The sequence below is a fragment of the Anomaloglossus baeobatrachus genome, chromosome 6 (assembly GCF_048569485.1).
Source record: "Anomaloglossus baeobatrachus isolate aAnoBae1 chromosome 6, aAnoBae1.hap1, whole genome shotgun sequence".
In the NCBI taxonomy this organism is placed as follows: Eukaryota; Metazoa; Chordata; class Amphibia; order Anura; family Aromobatidae; genus Anomaloglossus; species Anomaloglossus baeobatrachus.
This window is the reverse complement of record NC_134358.1, coordinates 142,752,275-142,769,643: the sequence shown is the minus strand read 5'-3', so window position 1 is coordinate 142,769,643 and position 17,369 is coordinate 142,752,275. Positions and strand designations below refer to the sequence as shown.

General features: G+C 41.9%; 1 protein-coding gene across 4 annotated transcripts in view; it reads left to right on the top strand.

The window, feature by feature from the left end:
* Positions 1 to 17,369, top strand: part of SNTG1 (syntrophin gamma 1) — a 1,064,578-nt gene that overhangs the window by 869,329 nt on the left and 177,880 nt on the right. For all 4 annotated transcript variants that reach the window (XM_075353282.1, XM_075353284.1, XM_075353281.1 and 1 more), the window contains one exon: positions 16,920 to 17,050. In XM_075353282.1, the coding sequence (XP_075209397.1) occupies positions 16,920 to 17,050 (131 nt within the window). The remainder of the gene's footprint in view (positions 1 to 16,919; positions 17,051 to 17,369) is intronic.

Sequence of the window (17,369 nt, the reverse complement as noted above, 5' to 3'; positions counted from 1 at the left end):
GACTGGCATCGGTTGAGCTCCCTTTTGAAAAAGAAAAAGATGCTTTGCATGAAGCACTCTCAAAAATACGCGTGCCTTTCCCGTCCCCTGGCTGACCCAGGGGAAGAAAAGTCCTCTGAGAGCCATGACTTGTTCATCTTGGTTCTTTTAGAGACACAGCGAGGGGACTCCAACCACAGTCTCCCTCGTTTCCACTCACTGGGCCACACACACCCCACTTGACTGGCATCGGTTGAGCTCCCTTTTGAAAAAGAAAAAGATGCTTTGCATGAAGCACTCTCAAAAATACGCGTGCCTTTCCCGTCCCCTGGCTGACCCAGGGGAAGAAAAGTCCTCTGAGAGCCATGACTTGTTCATCTTGGTTCTTTTAGAGACACAGCGAGGGGACTCCAACCACAGTCTCCCTCGTTTCCACTCACTGGGCCACACACACCCCACTTGACTGGCATCGGTTGAGCTCCCTTTTGAAAAAGAAAAAGATGCTTTGCATGAAGCACTCTCAAAAATACGCGTGCCTTTCCCGTCCCCTGGCTGACCCAGGGGAAGAAAAGTCCTCTGAGAGCCATGACTTGTTCATCTTGGTTCTTTTAGAGACACAGCGAGGGGACTCCAACCACAGTCTCCCTCGTTTCCACTAACTGGGCCACACACACCCCACTTGACTGGCATCGGTTGAGCCCCCTTTTGAAAAAGAAAAAGATGCTTTGCATGAAGCACTCTCAAAAATACGCGTGCCTTTCCCGTCCCCTGGCTGACCCAGGGGAAGAAAAGTCCTCTGAGAGCCATGACTTGTTCATCTTGGTTCTTTTAGAGACACAGCGAGGGGACTCCAACCACAGTCTCCCTGGTTGCCACTCACTGGGCCACACACACCCCACTTGACTGGCATCGGTTGAGCTCCCTTTTGAAAAAGAAAAAGATGCTTTGCATGAAGCACTCTCAAAAATACGCGTGCCTTTCCCGTCCCCTGGCTGACCCAGGGGAAGAAAAGTCCTCTGAGAGCCATGACTTGTTCATCTTGGTTCTTTTAGAGACACAGCGAGGGGACTCCAACCACAGTCTCCCTGGTTGCCACTCACTGGGCCACACACACCCCACTTGACTGGCATCGATTGAGCTCCCTTTTGAAAAAGAAAAAGATGCTTTGCATGAAGCACTCTCAAAAATACGCGTGCCTTTCCCGTCCCCTGGCTGACCCAGGGGAAGAAAAGTCCTCTGAGAGCCATGACTTGTTCATCTTGGTTCTTTTAGAGACACAGCGAGGGGACTCCAACCACAGTCTCCCTCGTTTCCACTCACTGGGCCACACACACCCCACTTGACTGGCATCGGTTGAGCTCCCTTTTGAAAAAGAAAAAGATGCTTTGCATGAAGCACTCTCAAAAATACGCGTGCCTTTCCCGTCCCCTGGCTGACCCAGGGGAAGAAAAGACCTCTGAGAGCCATGACTTGTTCATCTTGGTTCTTTTAGAGACACAGCGAGGGGACTCCAACCACAGTCTCCCTCGTTTCCACTAACTGGGCCACACACACCCCACTTGACTGGCATCGGTTGAGCCCCCTTTTGAAAAAGAAAAAGATGCTTTGCATGAAGCACTCTCAAAAATACGCGTGCCTTTCCCGTCCCCTGGCTGACCCAGGGGAAGAAAAGTCCTCTGAGAGCCATGACTTGTTCATCTTGGTTCTTTTAGAGACACAGCGAGGGGACTCCAACCACAGTCTCCCTGGTTGCCACTCACTGGGCCACACACACCCCACTTGACTGGCATCGGTAGAGCTCCCTTTTGAAAAAGAAAAAGATGCTTTGCATGAAGCACTCTCAAAAATACGCGTGCCTTTCCCGTCCCCTGGCTGACCCAGGGGAAGAAAAGTCCTCTGAGAGCCATGACTTGTTCATCTTGGTTCTTTTAGAGACACAGCGAGGGGACTCCAACCACAGTCTCCCTCGTTTCCACTCACTGGGCCACACACACCCCACTTGACTGGCATCGGTTGAGCTCCCTTTTGAAAAAGAAAAAGATGCTTTGCATGAAGCACTCTCAAAAATACGCGTGCCTTTCCCGTCCCCTGGCTGACCCAGGGGAAGAAAAGTCCTCTGAGAGCCATGACTTGTTCATCTTGGTTCTTTTAGAGACACAGCGAGGGGACTCCAACCACAGTCTCCCTCGTTTCCACTCACTGGGCCACACACACCCCACTTGACTGGCATCGGTTGAGCTCCCTTTTGAAAAAGAAAAAGATGCTTTGCATGAAGCACTCTCAAAAATACGCGTGCCTTTCCCGTCCCCTGGCTGACCCAGGGGAAGAAAAGTCCTCTGAGAGCCATGACTTGTTCATCTTGGTTCTTTTAGAGACACAGCGAGGGGACTCCAACCACAGTCTCCCTCGTTTCCACTAACTGGGCCACACACACCCCACTTGACTGGCATCGGTTGAGCCCCCTTTTGAAAAAGAAAAAGATGCTTTGCATGAAGCACTCTCAAAAATACGCGTGCCTTTCCCGTCCCCTGGCTGACCCAGGGGAAGAAAAGTCCTCTGAGAGCCATGACTTGTTCATCTTGGTTCTTTTAGAGACACAGCGAGGGGACTCCAACCACAGTCTCCCTGGTTGCCACTCACTGGGCCACACACACCCCACTTGACTGGCATCGGTTGAGCTCCCTTTTGAAAAAGAAAAAGATGCTTTGCATGAAGCACTCTCAAAAATACGCGTGCCTTTCCCGTCCCCTGGCTGACCCAGGGGAAGAAAAGTCCTCTGAGAGCCATGACTTGTTCATCTTGGTTCTTTTAGAGACACAGCGAGGGGACTCCAACCACAGTCTCCCTCGTTTCCACTCACTGGGCCACACACACCCCACTTGACTGGCATCGGTTGAGCTCCCTTTTGAAAAAGAAAAAGATGCTTTGCATGAAGCACTCTCAAAAATACGCGTGCCTTTCCCGTCCCCTGGCTGACCCAGGGGAAGAAAAGTCCTCTGAGAGCCATGACTTGTTCATCTTGGTTCTTTTAGAGACACAGCGAGGGGACTCCAACCACAGTCTCCCTCGTTTCCACTAACTGGGCCACACACACCCCACTTGACTGGCATCGGTTGAGCCCCCTTTTGAAAAAGAAAAAGATGCTTTGCATGAAGCACTCTCAAAAATACGCGTGCCTTTCCCGTCCCCTGGCTGACCCAGGGGAAGAAAAGTCCTCTGAGAGCCATGACTTGTTCATCTTGGTTCTTTTAGAGACACAGCGAGGGGACTCCAACCACAGTCTCCCTGGTTGCCACTCACTGGGCCACACACACCCCACTTGACTGGCATCGGTTGAGCTCCCTTTTGAAAAAGAAAAAGATGCTTTGCATGAAGCACTCTCAAAAATACGCGTGCCTTTCCCGTCCCCTGGCTGACCCAGGGGAAGAAAAGTCCTCTGAGAGCCATGTCCACATTGTCAGTGGACAGACACGTGTGCTTATCTGCCAGCAGACCCACAGCAGCACTGAAGACAGGTTCCGAGAGAACGCTGGCTGCAGGACACGACAAGATCCCCAAGACGTACGTGGCGAGCTCAGGCAATTTATCAAGATTGGAAGCCAAGAATGAGCAGGGCTCAAGTTGCACATTAATGGAATCGATGTTTCCTTGCATATACTCATATATCTGTGTGTCCTCCTCTTTTTCCTTGTCCAGCTCTTTTGTTTTCGCATGAGTATATGTCCTTGTCACTTTCCCATGTGTTGTGAGTTGTTTGTGACCTTTTGGACACCTTTGAGGGTGTTTTCTAGGTGTTTTTCTGTGTTTGTGATTGCCTGCCATTGTTTCCTATGCAGTTCGAGTTCGGTTCGTCGAACGTTCGACGAACCGAACTCGAACGGGAGGTCCGTTCGGCGAACCAACCTCGAGCCGAACCGCGACCGGTTCGCTCATCTCTAATCATGAGTGCAAAAAAGTGGAACATTCTGCAATGGCCAAGTCAATCACCAGATCTTAACCCAATTGAGCATGCATTTCACTTGCTCAAATCCAGACTTAAGACGGAAAGACCCACAAACAAGCAAGACCTGAAGGCTGCGGCTGTAAAGGCCTGGCAAAGCATTAAGAAGGAGGAAACCCAGCGTTTGGTGATGTCCATGGGTTCCAGACTTAAGGCAGTGATTGCCTCCAAAGGATTCACAGCAAAATATTGAAAATAAAAATATTTTGTTTGGGTTTGGTTTATTTGTCCAATTACTTTTGACCTCCTAAAATGTGGAGTGTTTGTAAAGAAATGTGTACAATTCCTACAATTTCTATCAGATATTTTTGTTCAAACCTTCAAATTAAACGTTACAATCTGCACTTGAATTCTGTTGTAGAGGTTTCATTTCAAATCCAATGTGGTGGCATGCAGAGCCCAACTCGCGAAAATTGTGTCACTGTCCAAATATTTCTGGACCTAACTGTATATTATAGAAGTGCTTTAATAATGGTTCTGACTATAAATCATGGTGGCTAAAAGGACCTTTGCTGACATCATACCCATGTGACCAGAAGGGGCGGGGCATCAGTCAAAATAGCTGATACCAAGAAGCAACATTTTTATGTTGGCTGAGGCCCCACCCCTTCTGGTCACATGAGTATGACATCAGCAAAGGTCATTCTAGCCACCATGATTTATAGGAACAACCTTCTATAATAGAATTAGCATAAATAGGGGAAGTACGGACAGGCAGAGGAGCAGTAATCACTATGAATACCGACCACATCAATTAGCTGCTCGGCATCTGGTGCCAATCAAAAAACTGTTCATTTTAGAAAACTTTACTTGCTTGTGATTCAGAACCTATACATCTGAGCTGACAGTTACAGGTATGCAGAGAATCAGCCTGATAGTGTCAGTATAGCACTGGCTTTAGGTTATATACGAAAATCCTGGTGATTGGTGCGCTTTAATGATATCGTCACAAGATGTGATTTTCTGAATTTGCAATTAAAATGCATTTTGTTTTAAAAATCATGGCTAGAATGCCATTATTTTATAATGCTTTAAAGAAATTTAAAGCAAAATCACAACACAGAGACATTTTGTTGGTATATTGTTATGCTATTTTAGAAATGGGAACTATGAAGACAGTTGAAGGAAAGTTAATGTCAGATTTTTTGGATAATTTGATAACTATACTAAATTATGTTGCACTACAGAATATATGCTATTAAGAACCTACTGAATACCAGATACATTTTTTTTACATCCTTAAACATTTTTATCCAGTGCTTCGCAAACACATTTCTAGTTCTCACCAGAAACATCAAGATAAAGCCTGGACCTCACCAGACAGATGATGTTTAAACCCCATCAGTTGTACTGTGAAGTTTATGCTAAAATTAACAATCTCCTTTAATTTTCTATCATTTTTGTCTCCTGAAGCAATATAACAGTAAAATATCAACAAAATGAATACATTATTTTGTTAAAGTAGAAACTGCTGCAGCCACAGAAAGGAGGATGCTGATTTTGATCACCTTATAGAGTTTGTCCACTACTTTAACATTGATTGTCGATCCTTAGGATAGGTCATCAGATGAATAGGAGGTGGATGTGCAGTACTCGGCAGCGGCTATGTTCAGAAGACCGAGCACTGAGATCAGCTGATCAGCTGATTGGTCCCGACTGATCAGACATTGACAACCTATCATAAGGATAGTTCATCAGTATTAAAGTAGTGGATAACCTCTTTAATGGAAACTGCCTTCCATGCTGCGTCCGACCAATAAACAGTTGGAAACTCATTAGTGGAACCAGCCTCACAGTTGAATAAGCACTGTTATTTTATAAAAAAAAGATGCTGCTTTTTGGTTGGTATAATAGGCCAATTTTTTGCCCCTAAAATTTTTTACCATTATGGTGCATACAAAGGCATAAATACTTTTCTGCTAAACCATAATCGTTAATCGAGCAAGCAAGGTACAAAAAATGTCTACAACACTAATAAATATAGCTCACAGCATGTATGCCAGAATTCTGGTACATTTTGAACAGTAAATTTGTCCTAGAATTTTTAGCCTAAAATTAGAGTAGTGCATCTTTTGAAATTGAATTTCATCAGTTATGCCAAATTTTTCCCCAAAATTTGACTTGCGTTAAATTGCAAGGACTGCAAAACTTCCAATTGCTGCAAACAAACTTGTATAATCCTCTGTGGTTTCCAACCCCTTTCATGGACTTTAAAACATATCCAGCTGTAGTAATGTAAAAGTTAGCTCAACATATATGGCAGTGTGTAAACAGATGGGAACTGTTCTCCACTGCTGTGACACACTCTCTGTATACTCAGTGGTTATGGCTTACTATCCAAACTGACCCTAAAATGGCTGCTGCATTCCTGCCTTTGCTTTTATACAGGCTAAGTCCTTCTTGATATGCAGTCTTATAACATATGATGTTGAAAATGCAGGGAATTATGGGAAAGCCCGCCCATCACACAAGTGGTCATGTGAGTGTTCAATGGATGATGCAATATTCTGCATTGTGTATAGTGGCAGTATGCATTTTTGGAAATTCACAAAAAGATGAATGCAAATTGTTCAAATTTACCAGGTCCAGCGAATACCCAGAAATTCAACATGAATTTGATTTGCATTGCATTTCTTAGCTCATTTCTAGTTTCCATACATTTTAATATCCATCTACAGCTGCTGAGAAATTCTTGAGTGAACTTTTTAACTCTGTCCTCTTGCTTTAAAGAATTGAAATAAGGCACAGATACCCAAAAGATGGCACACCAGATAAAATACGACTACCTGATGCTGAAAAAAAACATAGAAACGAGTCACAATACTACCTTAATGCAAAAATTGTAGATCTTTATTAATACATCAATAAAAATAGACAGAAATTAAATAAACAGGACAGAAGGTGCTGGTAAGGATACAAAATGCAGGAGTTAACACCCACCTGCTGGCAATGTGCAAAAATACATACTGTATGTAGGGGTGGGTAAAACAGTGTCTATATATATATATAAATAATATATATATATATATATATATATATATATATGTATAGGGCAGCACTAAATTTAATGTTAAAAAGGGAAGGCAGCTGTAGATAAAGTGTAACAAAGTGCGAAAGTGCAAAGGCAGGATCTATCATATATAAAGTGCTTGGTGCAATAGCAGCAGCAAATAACTAGCAGCACAATTGAAAACAGAGATCACTGCCCCTTTAAGACTACAACAGCTTCCTATATGGCCGCAAAGAAATAATGAAGGACACATACCCATTGTACTACCTAGCCAGCAAAAAGAGGGTGACGTTCCAAAGGACCCCAATGCGTTTCGCATGGGCTGCTTCACTGTGGGTCACCAATATATGTGCGGAGTCTCTACCAGTGATTGGTAATTTAATTTTCCAATTGTCCATTGGTGGGGTTATGGTGGTCTTGTTATGACCATCATAGATATTCCCCATTTTTCGGTTTTCAGATGTTTATTTTTCACTATCTGATGCTATCTTAATGCACCCAACTCTTATTCCATTTGCTATGCCTGTCCTTACAGCCTTGATGATTTTACAATACAAAGACTTATGTAATATTTTATTAGTGTGCAAGTTTAATGAATATTTTAGCTTCTTTACACAAAGGCAAGTAATATAAATGGGAAAGTGCTTAGTGGTGTACAGTAACAGTAATGAAAAAATAGCTAACATTAACCAAAAATATCTGGTGATGAAAGGTTGCACATGTGATGAAAAAATATTATCATTGGATGTTAAATTGTGCCTCAGATTATTCAACTCTACCATATGCTATGAATATTTCACATTTGTGCAATGTTTTAGAAAATATGTTGCCCCTGTAGGACTTATGATTATTGTTGAAGATCGACAGGTTATAAAGTACCAGCTGTTCTTAAACTACAATAGAGTTTAAAGATTAAGGAATTTTTAAGCTTTAGGATTCTGTTTTATTCTTCACTAATTATGTCAAGGCACTAAACTCTGTCAACATGAATATTTTAGTAAGACTTTGTCTTGATTCCATGAGTTTAACTACTCAGCACTGTGCAAAGCCTTTCTAAGACAGCTATTTTCTTTTGAAACCTACATATTTTTATTGATATAAATGTAATTTAAATTCTGAATCCTTTCATAGGGTTCAGGATTATGCAGAACTCTGTTTCCACCGCGTCCCCTACATTTTATGTTTTACTAACTATATAGATTATGGTGGTATGTGGCTCCTACTAGGGAGCAACCTGCACATTTTGGCTACATTCTCAAAATTTCCTATTGTTGATTGTTACGTTTCAGATTTTCTGCACCTAATAATTAAATTAAGTTACTTGCGTTTTTTCATTTCATTCTTCCATGCATTTTTTTGCATGCATTTTAATTACATTTTTGACACTGTGATTTTTATCTCTTTATGGTAAGTCAAATTTTAAACAAAGCTGTTTTTTTCATACTTTTTTCATACCCTGAAATTTTACATTGACAAAAATCATAATTGATACAGTAATCTGCATGCTACATGCAAATTTGATGCATTTTCTGCCATGGGAAAACACTAAAAACATGTTTTTACCTGTGGATTTTCCTCATCCAATGCAAGTGTAAGGAAAAAATCTGCACAGAATTTTCAGTGTACTCGCAAGATATATTAACAAATTGAAATATTGCAGATTTGGAACACTCACCACAAGTCGATACAATGGGCAGAGTATTTCTATCAATCTCATCCATTTTCCTGGAACTGTAATACACTGCGTTTTTACAGTGAAAGTGCACTGCTTCAAGATGTCACCAGAAACACATCCATGAGCAGAAAGCCTAAGGGCTCGTGCGCACGTTGCATAAATTCATGCTTTTACTCTGCGTTTAGCACTGCAGTGTAAATGCATGCGTCCTGGATCCCCAGCACAATCTATGTAGGTTGTGCATGACACGTGCGCACGTTGATTTTTTGAACGCAGCGATTTGGATGCTAAAATGTTGACCCAAATCCGTGCGTTCAAAAAAGCAGCATGTCAATTATTCCGTGCGCTTTGAAAGCAGGTCCCGCTCTATCTATGGGAGAGGCTGCATCCAGAGCGCATGAAATCGGGATTTATCCTGCTGAAACACTGCATCCATTACGCAGTGTTTTTGCAGCGATTTGAAGCGCACGTGCTATCAAATCGCTGCAGAAAATTCAGCATTTATGTGCGCACATAGCCTAAAAGCGGAAATGTGGAAAATGAACTCACCTATATATGGAAGGACAATATTGCTTCATTGCATGAATAATAGTTCAAATGTAAAACCACATTTAAGACTCCTGAGTAATTAGCGCTACTGACAAAAAAAGTTATTGCCAACTAAGAACAATTTTATATTGATACAAAGGGGATAATAAAGACTAATGATCCATGTAAATCTGTCCTCATTTTGCTCCCATTAGTATTGAGCATGTGCTGTTTGGTATTCAAGCACTACAAAAATTAAGGTCCTAAGTAACCTGTGGTGTGAGGTTTCTCGCTATAACATATGGAATTATTATTTTTTTCAAAAATATAAATAAGAGTAGGTAGACCTTAAGACCTTAAGAAAATTTGGTTTGATTATTCCTGCCTAAAATATTTATTCTGTAGAAATGTAGAACCAAAACATAATAATGTGCATTTTTGCTTCTCCTTATAGCCAACTATGTCAGCAACTCTTGATAAATTTCTTAGTTTATTATTTTTAACTTACTTGATAAAGTAATGAACTATTAAAAATTAAAACCTAGACATCTGACTAAAAATTGTACCATGATACCTTATATTTAAGTTTGAAAAGATGTTGAGGATTTAAAGTGTGCACAAGATGTTTCATTATTGCCCTTCACTAAAGTAAGGTAGAAAGTGTTTCAGTGCTTTAAACCCATGTCCACTGCCGCAGGTCTTATATTCACTCTCCTGCATTTTCACTTTTTATGGCATCACTCCTTTCTAACAGCGCCATACTGTGACAGTAACTTCTGACAGGCCAGAAGTCATATTATGTCAAAAGTTCTCTATACAAGTTTATGAGTGCCAGAATAAGGCTATCATAGATTTCAATTGAATTGTGACTTTGCTCTGTTTAATACAGAAGATAACGGCAGGTAACAAAGTGCTGGAGACCAACGGGAATAATGCCGAAAATAGATGAGGAGGACTAATGATGAGTGAATCCATGGATATTCGGGTTTGCCGAAACAGCATGGACTAAAAATAAAATAGAGTTTGGCAGGCAAACTTAACCCCGGACACCAAACCCCATAAAAATTAAGGGTCGCAAACTTACGTGTTATAAAATAGTGTTAGTATGAGCTACAGGGGGTTCCAAAAGAAGAAAATAAGGAATAAAGCAGAACAGTCATACTTCCAATCTTCCCCACTGCTGTAACACTACTTTCGGGTCTAATCATTAGCTCTCATACATATTCACAGCTTCAGTCCTGATGCCTGTGATTGGTTGTAGTCAGACTGCATCTCCACCCTCTATGACAGTGTCTGTGATTGGTTGGAATGACACACGCTGTGTCTGTCTGTGGCCCTATCGTGATGTAAATACTTTTAAAAAATGATGCATTGTCCAAAATTACACAGCGCAAATAAAGCAGACTGCTACAGGCTGCATCTCCCAGGTGTGTGTGTAATCTTGGCTGTGTATGAAAATACAAAGGACCCCATACAACATTTTTTGATTATTTAAATAAATAATTTTAAAAAATGTCTTGTGTTACCACCCTCCTTCCAATTTTGCTACCCAACCAAGATAAAGCTGACAGCTGGGGCTGGTATTCTCTGGCTGGGGAGGACCATGGATATTGGGCCCCAGCCAAAAATAGCAGCCTTCCAGATTCATTGCATTAATTAGATGAGAAAATACAGTCCTTTTCCCGGCTTATTCTTAATGACAGCTGTCATTTGTCAAAAATTACAGCTGCCACTAAGCCCTGCATTAGTAATGGGGAGCGGTCTATGAGACCCCTATTACCAATACTTTAAGTCAAAGGAAATAAGCACAAAACACAAAGAAAAATCCTTTATTAAAAAAGCAAACACCCTCTTTCTCCAATTTATTAACCACCAAAACACCCAGGTCAGAGGTAATCCACAACATATCGTCCAATAACGATACTGGTCTACTCCTTCCTAAGTCGCAGAGCGCTGGCACATTAGAGAACATGACTGCCTGCTACAGCTTTAGGCAGACACTGACTGAGCCGAAGCTATAATTGGTGATGTCATTGAGTTTACCTGTGGTCACAGCTGAAGGTTACCACAGTACTCCACCTGTGACTGCAGGTAAACTCACCTACATTAAACTTATCAAAACGCTATGTGATTTTGATGTGGTTTTGAAGCATTTTTTTGCCAGGAGATGCAGATTTAGTGCAGGAATTTGGAGTAAAGATGACAGCATGAAATCTGCATCTCCAAGCAGAAAACCGTATAAAAATCTTAGTTTAAATCCCGTTTTAGTGCGTTTTTCTGCCAGGTGATGCAAATCTGGTGTAGATATCTGCTATAGATATTTCTACACCAAATCTCCTGGCAGAAAATCATACCTAAACTATGTTTTTTTGATAGCAGATGCAGATTTGGAGCTGAAATTTATACACCAAATTTCTTCACCAAATCTGCATCTTCTGGCAAGAACATGCATCAAACGTGATTCATTTTTGTTGTGGTTTTGATGCTTTTTTTGCCATGAGATGCAGATTTGGTACAGAAATTTGATGTATAAATTCCAGCACCAAATCTGTATCTCCTGGCAGAAAGCCGTACAAAAACCACAATGCTGTTTCAGTGCGTTTTTCTGCCAGGAAATTCAAATTGGGTGCAGAAATATGGTGCAGATTTTTCTGTATCTCCTGACAGAAAACCACACCTAAACTATTTTTTTTTGGCCGGAAGAAGATGCAGATTTTAGTGCTAAAATTTACACACCGAATTCCTGCACCAAATCTGCATGTTCTGGCAAAAAAAAATATCAAAAGGTGATGTGGTTTTGATGTGGTTTTCATCTGATTTTTTGCCAGGAGATGCAGATTTGGTGCAGCAATTTGGTGTATAATCTCAAGCACCAAATCTGCATCTTTTTGCAGATAAACACAAAAATACAGCAGTTTTGATGCTGTTTTGGTGCAGAAATCTAGTGAAGATATTTCTGCAACAAATATGCATCTCCTGGCTGATAGCCTTAACTAAACTGCAATTTTTTGCCATGAGATGCAGATTTGGTGTGAAATTTATAAACCAAATTCCTGCACCAAATCTGCATCTTCTGGCAAAAAAACGCATCAAAATGCGCCGCAGTTTTTATGCGTATTTTTTTGCCAGGAGATGCAAGTTTGATGCAGGGACTTGGTATATAAGGCTGAGACCGCACTTTGCATTCTATTCTGCAGCCTGTAAGTCAGTGTGTGTGTGTCTCAGAACGCAGCGAAAAAGCTGCGTTCTGAGACGCATTCGACAGATCGCAAAGTGCGGACATTCCTGGTGAGAATTCATGCGTTCTGGATGCTTTCTCTGCCATAGACTGAATGGGAAAAGCATCCAGAATGCACATTTTTCACAGAACGCACCCACTTGGCTCTGCAACATCCCCATAGACTTGCAGCAGAGCCGAGTGGGACCGCACTGTCACTGTCATGGCCGGCTGCGGACAGTGCCGCGTGATCAGAATGAACTCTGATGAACTTCACCCGACTTCCTTGTGATCGTGCGGCTCTCTGCGTGTGCCGCGGCTTGATTTGTGGTCACACATGAAGGACTCACCTATGATCGCAAATCCCCTGAGTGACTGCAGTGAGCCGCGCGATCAGCTGTGCTTTGACTCAGGTTACTCGCGGCCACACCTGCAGTCCTACACCAGAGAGCAGTGGCCGTGAGTAACCTCAGTGACAGCACAGCTGATCGCGCAACTCACTTCAGAGTTGCTGCATGGAGCTCACAGGAGCGGCGGTGTTCTACTGCCGCTCCTGTCAGCTTCCGATGTAGCAGAGCTGGAAGCATCGGGGGACCTTGCGTGGATTACGTCGGACCTGAAGGTGTTTTTCAGGGGTTAATAAAGTGGTGAAAGAGGGTGTTTTTTTGTCTTTCATTACAAATAAATGATTTATTGGATGTGTGTGTTTATTTTTTTAAACTTACAGGTTCATCATGGAAGGTATCTCGGGGAGACACCTGCCATGATTAACCTAGGACTTAGTGGCAGCTATGGGCTGCTGCCATTAACTCCTTATTTCCCCATTTGCCACCGCACCAGGGCAATTCGGGATGAGCCAGTAAAGTCCCGGGACTGTCGCATCTAATGCATGCGGCAATTCTGGGCGGCTGCTGGCTGATATTTTTAGGCTGGGGAGCTCCCCATAACGTGGAGCTTCCCATCCTGAGAATACCAGCCTTCAGCCATGGGGCTTTACCCTGGCTGGTATCCAAATGGGGGGGACCGCACGTCGTTTTTTTCATTTATTTATTTATTTATTTTACTGCTCGATATAGACACGCCCACCGGCGGCTGTGATTGGTTGCAGTGAGACAGCTGTCACTCAGCATGGGGGCGTGTCTGACTGCAACCAATCATAAGCGCCGGTGGGTGGGGAAAGCAGGGAATACGTATGGATTAATGAGAGGCCGGCATTTTTAAAAGAGAAGAAGCCGTGCTGCACCGCGCCGGTGATCGTGGATCGGTGAGTATGAGAGAGGAGGTGAGAGGAAGAGACAGACAGGGACAGAGAGAGAGATAGAGACATAGTGAGAGAGACCGACCTACAGACCGACCGACAGAGAGAGAAAGACAAAGGAACTGCCTTTGTTATGTTAAAAAAAACATGTGGATCGCAATAATAATGCAATGGAAGCGCACTGCTTCACATTTTGGCAGCGATTTTCTACAACTCATTGATTTTAATGGGTGTAGAACGCAGCCAAAATGGCAAAAACAATTGACATGCTGCTTCTTTGAACGCATGGTTTTGCCACAAAATATGCAAATTAAACGCAGCGTTTAGAAACGCAAAGTGCAGTCTGAAAATCACCATTTCCCATTGACTTTGCTGGAAAATCAAAACGCATGCCTTTTGGCATGAAAGAGGTGCTTCTCAAAATGGACCTAAAAAGCACCTGAAACACAGGTGGAAACGCAAAGTGCGGTCTCAGCCTAAATTCCAACACCAACTGTGGTTTTCTGCCAGGAGATGCATGTCTCAGTGAACTCATTTAGTTCACCTGAGGGAAGGTCACTGAGTTCAATGAGTTCACCTGAAGTGAGTTTATTTGCGGTCACAGGTGGGGTATCGTGGGAACCTCCAGATGTTACCACTCACAGCTGCAGCTCAGATAGTATCTGCATGAAGCCACAGCATGCAGTAATGTCCTCTAATGTGCCAATTCACTGCCACTTTAGTATGTAGCAGGGCTGGGATCATTGTAGGACATCGTGGTGTAAATTATGTCAGACCTAAGTGTTTTGAGGATTAATAACATGGAGAAAAAGGGTGTTTTTTTGTGTTTTATTTCAAATAAAGGATTTTTAGGTTTTTGTGTTTATTTCTTTTTACTTACAGGATTAATAATGGGGGTCTCATAAACCCCTACAAATTACTAATCCATGGATTCCTGGCGGCTGTGATTTTTGACAAATGACAGCTGTCATTAACCTCTTGTATTACCCGATTGCAACTGCAGAAGGGCAATGAGAAAAAGCCAGGCAAAGTATCGTAATTGTCCCAATTCTGGGTGGCTGCAGGCTGCTATTTTTAGGCTGGGAACCAATAAGCATGGGCTTTCACAGCCTTGTAATTCCATCCTCCAGCTGTTAGCTTTGTCTTGGCTGGATATCAACATTGGGAGTACCATACGTCATTTATTTTTAATTTTTTAACTAATTTTAAAAAAGCCTCATGAGGTTCCTTCGTTTTTGATACACAGCCAGGATAATGTGCATGTCTGGGGCTGCAGCTTTTAACTGTCTTCTTTATCTGCACTGGATATCAAAATATGGAGGACCCTAAAGCATTTTATTTATTAATTTTTACACTCCATTATGGAATCCAGCCAGCCTCTGTGAGGGCTTCTAATCAGAGACACCAGCACGCCGGCAGTGTGACTGCAACCAGTTACAGAGACTGTCACAAATGCTGGTCGGTTGAAGCAATGAACATTCATGAGAAGTAATGAGTGGATCCAGATGCAGTGTGACAGCCGTGCAAATGGAAACTGACAAGTATGCCCTGCTGTAACTGATTCAAAATATGGGGAGAGTTGAGAAGGAAACAGACAGGGCACTACTCTATATAGTCAGGATCAGTTCACAAACAAGCATGTCACTGCTGCAAACTCTGCCGATAATGCGTTTAACTACTTTTTGCCAGGATAGTCACAGCTCCGTGGTGCTCATATACAAAGTCCACATGAGTTCAAAGCATAAAGGGTAAGAAAAAATATGAGCACTCACCAGTTGTTTGCTGTGTGAAAAAACCCTTTTATTCAGGCATCAGAGTTACATGCTGTGCAGGGAGGGGAGAGGGAAGGAACAGGCAGCACGTGTAGACGACGATTGTTTTGCACACCTGTGGTGCTTCGATGGGTCTCAGTACAGCAAGTGATTCAGGGTCTCTGTGACAGATTCCCTTTAAATGAGTTAGCCTCTATGAGACCCGTCGAAGCACCACAGGTGTGCGAAACGATCGTCGTCTACACGTGCTGCCTGTTCCTTCACTCTCCCCTCCCTGCTCAGCATGTAACTCCAATGCCTGAATAAAAGGTTTGTTTCACACAGCAAACAACCGGTGAGTGCTCATATTTTTTCTTACCCTTTATGTCCTGCTGTAACTATTTTGATACTTTATTTTATTATCTCGGTGACCGAACCCGAACAGAAACCGAACATGAGGGTAAAAGTCTGTGTTTGGGTCCGGGACCAGGACACCTTGTGTTCAATACAAAATCCGAACTTTACAGTTTTAGTTTGCACATCCCTACTGCAGATATGAGAGATTGAGTATAAGACAGGGGCAGGCGACTTATTGTTATTATTATTATTAATATTTATTTATAGAGCACCATTAATTCCATGGTGCTGTACATGAGAAGAGGGTTACATACAGAACACATATACAAGTTACAATAGACAGACTAGTACAGAGGGAAGAGGACCCTGCCCTTACGGGCTTACATGCTATAGGATTTACTTAGATTTAAAGCATCACTCCACCGTGAAAAAAAGCCTCAAAACACTGGAATGATGCTTTAAGATCTTTATCTTTTATATTAAATTCACATGAAAAAAATAATCGCGGCATGTAACATTGCATTGGATCTGACAAGGTTGAAATTCCCCAAATCTGCCATTTTGTAATATGAAATTTGATTGCAGTCAAAGTGATGTTCATCATTATATGCTGAGGTCTGGAAAGATACTAGAGCATAATAAACATAGGATGTGGAAAAAAAAAAAAAAAACTCACCTCAAACGTTGGCTTGGCTTTGCTCTATTGGTAGTGGCATTTTTTCTTTTTGCTTATAATCCACAAATAAAAAAAACTTTTGCATTATCTTTGTATCTGACTGAGTGCTTGGGATTTATTACAGTATCTATAGATTTTTCCTTTAAAGCACCCCCCCCCATATAACAGTTGAGCCCAGCTTTACTCCTAATAGTTACTGGGTAAGTCCTGGCCTCGAGTTCCTGTTGTTTGGTGATGGCCCACACCATAGTGTGGTGTATGACGTTACAGGTGGTCCAATATACAGACTCGTAGAATCTTTGGGGGTTTTTTTTCGTTAATGCCCGTACGCATGACAAGCAATGCATGGCAATATGCATGGAGCTTTCTTGTAACAATGCATATAGTTATAAAGTAGTGTATCTATATTAAAAGAAAGAATGTCCAAAGCAGATAACAGATTTATTGCCTTTATACATTGTTTTACAGGATACTTTATCTTGTTCTTCATGGCCGGCGTCACCCGGCCTTCGATGGGAAAAACGGTGGTGTGATCTACGATTAATCCCACTTCTGCATTCAAGACTATCACAACATATTACAGGAACAGATTTATGCAGGTAAGAAGAAAGCTTGGTTCTCCAACTTTATTCAAATATATGAACTCCATATGCTGCAATATGATACTATAAGACTGTCTTGAGAATATAATTATGTGTACAAGTGTTTATAGTTAAAAGCAGCAAAACTCATTTCAAAACTGTCAAGGGATGATTTGAATTGTGATTTTCATTGATTAGTTTTAAGACAATAAAACACACACAAAATAAGTCATACCTATTTAGATTTTTTTTTTCTAACCCCAGAGGTTGTGCGTATTCATAAAAGTAGATACACATTTTATTTCAATTTGCAGACTGATGTATTCTCCTAAGTTAT